Source organism: Lutzomyia longipalpis, chromosome 3 (assembly GCF_024334085.1).
Source record: "Lutzomyia longipalpis isolate SR_M1_2022 chromosome 3, ASM2433408v1".
NCBI lineage: Eukaryota > Metazoa > Arthropoda > Insecta > Diptera > Psychodidae > Lutzomyia > Lutzomyia longipalpis.
In genome coordinates this window covers 29,483,464-29,491,091 of record NC_074709.1, presented here as the reverse complement: position 1 = coordinate 29,491,091, position 7,628 = coordinate 29,483,464, and the positions used below count along the sequence as shown (strand labels likewise).

The following is a 7,628-nucleotide window of genomic DNA, read 5'->3' as shown; positions in this document are numbered from 1 at the left end:
TATAGCGAGGTGTTGGAGCGAGAAAGTCCCCTCGATGGGACCTTTTTTCCTCCTCCTCCTCAAAAGAAGTTTTTTGTTGTTTCCTCGCAAAAGATTAACTTCATAATAACTCCGTTTTGAAATGCTCTGAGGTTCGATTCTCTCCAATTACATCGATAGGATTTTTCATGTGAGCACTGCGGGTGATTTGAGTGTGAAAACATGGGTTAAAAACAACCACAAAAGCCCTCCTCAATGGGGTTCTTGAATTTCCTTTTCACATCATTTTGTGCGTATTTGTGGCAATTTTTTTATTCTTTTCTTGATTTGAAAGGGATTTTTCCAACTTCCAAAATGCAATGAGAATCCTAATTCATCTAATTATCAATATTAAAATGTGGATAAGATTGGAATCGTTAAAGAATTAATTTGTGAAATATTCAGGCTTTACTCACCCCCAGGATCTTTTTCTCGGTGTCATTTATTTTGTAATTTCCACGGCCACAAAGATGCTGCAGATTTGCATCTGAACTTAACACAGAATGGAACGACAAAACTTAACGTTTTTACACAGAAAATATAAGAGAATCGGGACTTAATCAACATTTTTTACGGCCATTTGTGTGGCAAGTACCTACAGATTTTTTTACGAGGAAATGGTCCTGAAAAACTACCTATTTCTATAATTATTTATTTTTCCATTTAAAATTTAAATAATTCAGACAAAAATCTTTTAAAAACAAATCAAAATAATTTTTTAATCAATAAAAGGAGTTTATTCATATCGAGGGCTACATTCTAAAAAAAAAACAGATAGATCGGTTCGGAGCTCATACACAGTTGGCCGGAATTCCAATGTAGCACTCGATATGTGTAAGATAAACTTCCTCATTCGTGAAACAATTAAGGGATGTTCTACCTTTTACAGAATGAAAACGAAGTAAGAAATTACCAAAGAAACTTCTCTTTTACAGAGATTTTAATAAAAATTCTAGCGTAAGATTTTATTAACCCTCCTTCCACCAACTTGAACTTCTGGGGAAACTCAAGGATGATTTTTATCTAAAAATTAAAAATTACATATATTTTCTTTAAAATGAGTACATATTATGAAATCTTATATTTCTTTTATTTCACAATTTATCCTATTTTTAGAACTTTGACTCTTTTTGCTTTCTTTTGTCTACAAAAATCTGATGAAACAACGTAAAGAAAAAAAAATCCCCGCGGGGAATAAGAATAAATTCTCTCAACTTTCTCCGCGATTTTGCAAAACTTCGAGCCTATACTGAGGTGCGTGAATAAAAGGGGGTGACTATACCGCCCCCGTTGAAATGTTATGCAAATCGTCATCGATTTTTCGCGTGAATGGGCGTCAAAAAGGGACCGTTGTAATTCATTCAATTTTATCCGTTTTTCTTTCATCTTTGCCACCCAAATGGCGTCCCTTTTCGTATTATTTTGCTTTTATATGCGCGCGGGGGTGTAAATTGAATTTATACCTCCGCGGTATATGTGGGAGTGGGGGTGGCACAAAGTGCATATTTAGTGCTGTGACCAGAAAAGGGGTTTACACGTACATATTGGCCCTTTTACTTGCACAAACCATTGAGAGAGATGATGCAACAGATGTTCCGGAGGATGCTGGAAAAACGGAGGCGGTTGCGGGGAAAATTGTGTTAGAAAACGGACACCGTAGGGCTATATCGGCTATATGTAGAATGTTTATTATGCTGCAATGCATGGAAAGGGGGATGAGTGGGTGTCGCGTTGCAAATTGATACAAATTGCTCGGGAAAATTGGGTACATTTTACTCCATTATTTGGTTCGTTTGCTCGTCTCTCTCTGCACATGCATCATCTTTTTGTTTTGCTCCCAACATGCAGTTCTTTCAACTCCCAAAAAAAAAACTCTTTTTTGCCACTCTTTTTTGAATTTTCCGTGATGGTTTTTTCAATGTCCCACGCATAGAGAGAGGATTACACGGTTAATTTTCTTTGATAGAGAGATATCATCCCCCTGGAGGGATTATCCGCGCATGGTACGGGGAATGCAGGCAAATCATTCAGAAGCACCACAATGCCCAAACCACAATGAAACGTTGATAAGTATTTAATAATCCGCCAGCTCAATTTCTCTCCCTTTCCAGTGTGGCAAATATTTAGGTATTAGCTCCCTTAGAAACACAATATAATTTTCTTTTAATCAATTCCTCGCCGTCGTAACCAGCAGGGGGTAGTTTTTGTCCATATTCTCCTTTTGCTTCTGTGTGCAAAAGAAAATCTTCTAATGGGATAATATTCGTTGCTTTTTTTTGGGGGCTTATAGGGGTTCTAAATGTTGAAAATTTAGGCAATGAGAAAAGGGGTTATTCATTTTGTGACTCATCTAAAGAAAAGAAAGACAAGAAGAGATGAAAAAAAATTGGAAGCTAAAGAACAATTGCAAGAAAAATAAGCCACGCCTCCTTTATTTTATACATGAAGCGTATGCTGCAATGCTTATTAATCAATACTTAATAATCAAAAGAAAATGACAACAATTTTACCTTTCACTATAACTATTTAAAAAAAAAAGTATGGGAAAGATGTAAGAAATTAAAAAAAAAACCACGCCCAATTGTTTTTGTACATATATAAAGCATATGTGTCAATGCTTCAATCAACGATCTATGTATTTATTTGTTTTTTTGTTATAATTTTTTTAAATAAAAAGCATTCGTAAAAATTTCTTTAAAAAGAACAACACAAACAATAAATTTTTTGTACTTAATTTTTTTTAATATTTTTGTGCATGAAGCAAAAGCTTTATTAGTGCTTCATTAATTTATTTCAATAGATCATGCGTCAATCGTTGATCTATATTTTTTTCGTAAAAGTTTCCTCTTGAAAACTTTAATAGATTAATTGAAGAAGTTGAAGAAGGATCACTATTCCCACCTTTGAGGGTGGTGTGCTTTATTTTATGTTTTTTGTATGGGGCAAATGCTTCTCTGCTTCATTGGTATTGTACATCATAAATTCTAGAGTTACTAACGTTTCATAGCTCACTGAATACAGTTACATAAGTATCCATAAGTCTTCCTTTAATTTTTTCGGTAAAAGAGAAATATTTTTTATTAGGAATATTTAAGATTTTTAATTAAAGTCAATTTTAAAAAGTTTTCATTCAGTTTTTTGCAGTGTATTTATATAGTACAGAACCCTTCCTAAAATGTTCAGCCCTTCTCTGTTTTTCCTTCAAAATTTCCCTCAATTTGCATCAATTAGATATTTAACTTTGCAGACAAGTACGCCCTAGGCATTGAAAATTGAATATAACCATATTGAGGGATTTTTATTCAAGAGTTTCATTCTTCAAATATGTGGTGTGATGTCATCTCAAAATGTTCTTTGTTGCAATTGTTAATGCCAAATGATGACCTTTTAAAAAAAATCTTGTACAAAAATGTGTACAAAATAGAGCAAAAATGTGGGTGAATTTTCTGTCCAAAATGACCATCAATTTGCTGTCTGTCTATAAAAACATCTCAAGAATGAGTGAGAGAGAGCGATTGAGTTGGAGAGGCGCGCAAATTGTGGGGTGAAATTGAGAGGAAAACAATCATATTGATCTTTTCTGTATGCGCTTAAGTGTGCTGTGATGGAGTTCTTGTGAAGACGAAGAACACAGAAAAAAAAGATGCTGGTCACGATGATTATCGGGATGGGCATATCATATGATGTTTCTCTCTGTTTATTTAATTTTATCCATCAAACATAATGGACAAGTGAGATCGCGCTCTTTCATATTGATATCACATCTCCTCCACACACATCAAAGGAGGGCGACCTTTTCAGGGGGAATAACAACAAAATAATAATAGTAGAGTCCGCCCGGCATTCCATGTGAAAGACGCGCCGGCCATTTGCGGGACAAAAAACAATGCTTTTTCGTTACGAAATGCAGCACAAGAAGTGCTCCATTGGCGTTGAAGTCTCTTTGTGTTTTTATTTCAAACGTTTTTGTATTTATTATTAAGTTTTTCTTTTTTTTTGTGTGATTTTGTGGGAGAACCCAAGAGGAGGGAAAATTATATTGATGGCGACCTGAATGTCTTTCAGGGGAGTTTCAAAGAGCTAAACTATTTGTCTCGATGGAGGCGCCTGGTTAATGCATATGCTTCTACCTTTGGAGGCTTTCTTATGTAGCTAAAGAGTCTTAAAGTCCAGGTCTTGATTAAGGTACAGTCGTGCTCTCGTGGTAGGACCGTCGTCAAAATGACTTCTCCGCGGTAAAACGGCTTCAGAATGAGGAATTTTGCCTTCGCAGTGGGACAATTAGTACTATTGGAAAGGTAGGATACTAATTGTCCCACTGCGAAGGCAAAATTCCTCATTCTGAAGCCGTTTTACCGCGGAGAAGTCATTTTGACGACGGTCCTACCACGAGAGCACGACTGTAGATTAGTTTTGTTTCATTACAAACTAAAACAAACTATTTCCAGGCTAAACATTAGACAAAAAATGGAATTTTTGACGTTTCTTATTGTTGTAAAGAAATGTCAAGCGTTAGAAATTTTAAATGTTATCAAAGATTTAGCAAAGAATCGTCAAATTATAAAAAAATCAAACGTTACAGATAAGAAAATAAACGTCAAAAATTACAAAAGAACTGTCAAACGTTAGAAAAGAAATATAAAATGTCAAAGAACTACAGCAACTTACCTTCTTTTTTTAAGGAGTTTAATCCTAGAACACTTACAATATTGCAAACCTTCTCAAGAATAAACATCCTCAAAAAGGTGCTAAAAGTAAAAGACAATTTTCTTCCACTCAATTCGTCATTTATTTAGTTCTCAGGCAGGCGCCGTTGAGGGCGGTGTGGGTGGTGTGCTAGGGCGCTGTTGCGGGCAATTGAGACCCGTAAGCCGAGGCCAGTGGTGCAGCAATCCGTGCCACGGTGGTCCAGGTTCATCTTCGGCTACCACATCGATTTCATCATCATCCGGTCGGGTTGGTTCGTCAGGCGCCAGCAGGCTAGCCACGTCAAACTGACGCTTACGGGGGCGACCGAGTGGGGTAAAGGGTGGGGGTGGGCGCAAGGCAGCCTGCCACGGCAGAAGGGGTGCGTCCGGGGGCGGGGAGGGTGAGTCTGTTCCATCATCATCCACTGCCAACCCCATGTGCTTTCGGACTTTTCGCTGAGCTTTGCGACGTCTAAAACAGGTAGAAAATGAGCAGAGTTAGATCAGACATTATGTCTGCTAGAGAAGGACTTAAGTAGGAGATAATTGGAATTTGAGGATAATTATTTTTGGGCTAAAAACTGTTCTTGTTAGGACAAAGTTTAAAATTCTTAGAATTTTTAGTTTTTTTTTTGACTTCATGACAATAAGAGGGCTTATATTCCTGATAGAGAAAGCATAGATCTAGGCTAGCTAAATGAGTTTGTCGAAAAGAATTAAATTAACTTTGAATGTAAAATTCTTGTACGGTCGGAAGTTGAGAATTATCACAACTTTCACCGAAAGTTTAATTAAGTTCGTTTTAATTAAGGTATAAGGCAATGATAACTAGGAAATTAAGAGCAAAGCTAGGGAGTAAATAACCGATAACTTCATTGAATTAATAGGAAATATTTAAATATTAGTTTTGAGGTGATTCACTTATTTAAATAATCGGCATTGAGTTTTCTCGTGACTCAAGAAGAATGTCAAATCAAGTCAATTTTTAAACAATTGCTCTGATTTTCATCTTTATGATATTTTCAAGCGCAATTCAGCCATAACTTAATGAGAATTTAACTATGATTTTTAATAGAAATCTGGCCAATCTATAGACCTATCCTTAGATTTTACTTAAACTTATTTTTGAATTTAGAAAAATGCTGCCCAAATGGAATAAAAAAGATCAAAATAATTTTTTTTCGTTTAATTTTATGCTCAAAAAATGAAAAGAAAAATTCTCTTTTTAACTCACAAGTTAGGAGAGAAAACTTGAAAAGATTTTAGCCCAGAATTGCGGCCGTAGGTCTCTGTTGGCCAAGTTCGGTTGCACCGAACTGTACGTCTGGGAAGGAAATTGAGAAATTTGTTTTTGATAATTTAAATTTCAAGAAATCTTGTCGAGTCTTTTTTTAATAACTCATTAGGAGCTTTTAGAAGACCTAGGAGTTCTTGAGTCTATGCTACATTAAATTTTATTCATATTCATGGTTAAAAAGATTTTAATTATTTTTAAAAGTCAAAAAAATATTAGATTTGAATCTTAAATGAGCTTTCTTTCCTAATTTTATTCCTAAAACTTTAAAATAAATTAAATGTTGAATTTGTGAGGAAAGAAGTCAATTAAAAATCATTTTAGATTGTCTTAAAAATCCGACGGAAGCTTTATGGGGCGTTAAATAATTCAAAGCTTTTCTAATACACAATTGGAACATAAATTAATTAATTCGTATGAATTCCTTCATTCCGTTGCCTTTTAAAAATTCCCCCCTCTTACTTTTAAATACTTTGTGGCCGTAAAAAAGCCCACAAATTGTGTTTAATTTAAATTTAATTCACCTGAAATCTCCCTTGCGAAAATCATCGACATTTGCTGGATGAATAGCCCAGTAGTGTCCCTTGCCATTGGCACTCCTTCCTGCTTTCACAAAGCAATCATTGAGGCTGAGATTGTGGCGAATGGAATTGCGCCAGCCTGGTCCGCGACTCCGGAAGTACGGGTAGTGGTCCAAGATGTGTTGATAGATATCGCTTAGTACGAGTTTTGACTCTGGTGAACTTAGGATAGCCATTGCAATGAGCCCGATGTAGCTATGCTGGGGTTTGGGCTCCTCCGGCGGGAAGACGCGACTGTGGAGGAGACTCAGGGCTAGCCTAGGTGGTGAATAGGGATGCGGGTAGACAGCTGGTGGGGGATAGGCGCACCTCAGTCGCTCAGCCATGGCATAGTTGTAGAGTTGCAGCCTGTACGGGTCCAACGGGAGGAGGCCTAGGACTGTACTTAAGGGTGATGGGGGCTCCGAATCCGATGGAGCTGACTGAGAACCCTCAGGGGAGTTTGTTTGCTCATGGCTACACATCTTATTAAAGATCACAGTTCTTCACACCACCACCACCTTTTTCCTTTTTATAATTCACAGATTGACACACAAGAAAAAAAGATCCTCTTGGGCACGTTTTATTTATTTTATTTTAATATTTCTTTTTTCATTCAATTTTATTTTATTTTACACTAAAAACACCTTTTTGTCACGCACCTATAATTTATTTATTTTTATGTAATTCTTCTACGTGCGGGTCACTACACGTAGGGACACGCATGGGTTTGAGGACGGGCACCAACTGATGCCTTTCACTCGCTTCCGCGACAATTTGCGCACAGAATCAAACGAAAATGTTGGGAATGCTGAGGGGACGGCCCACTGAAATGCTAATAGAGAGACAAGCTCAGGGTTGTATTCAGGCTACATTTGGCCCGAAGCTCTTTTTAATTTTATATTGCATGAAATAGCCTCGTCTTCTGCTGAAAAAAATAATTAAAAATCTTATTTACAAACTAAACTTCTTTAATAAAAGAAAATTTTCCTTTTCTATCGGTTTATGGTAATGAAATTCTTCCAAAACGGCTGAGCCGATTGTGATGAAATTCGGTATGGATATAGA

The 7,628-nt window shown here is 36.4% G+C and overlaps 1 protein-coding gene across 2 annotated transcripts; it reads right to left on the bottom strand.

The window, feature by feature from the left end:
• Positions 1-4,783: 4,783 nt before the first annotated feature.
• Positions 4,784-7,345, bottom strand: LOC129793762 (forkhead box protein L3). Of its 2 annotated transcripts, XM_055834035.1 has the most exons (3): positions 6,525-7,334; positions 5,941-6,030; positions 4,784-5,178 (listed from the first exon to the last, which is right to left on the bottom strand). In XM_055834035.1, exons 1-3 carry the CDS (start codon positions 7,043-7,045, stop codon positions 4,818-4,820), a joined length of 972 nt encoding a protein of 323 aa, XP_055690010.1. In that variant the 5' UTR covers positions 7,046-7,334; the 3' UTR covers positions 4,784-4,817. The 2 variants fall into 2 exon arrangements, with proteins under 2 accessions (XP_055690010.1, XP_055690012.1); XM_055834037.1 differs by lacking the exon at positions 5,941-6,030 and having other exon boundaries at positions 6,525-7,345.
• Between the last annotated feature and the right edge of the window lie 283 nt (positions 7,346-7,628).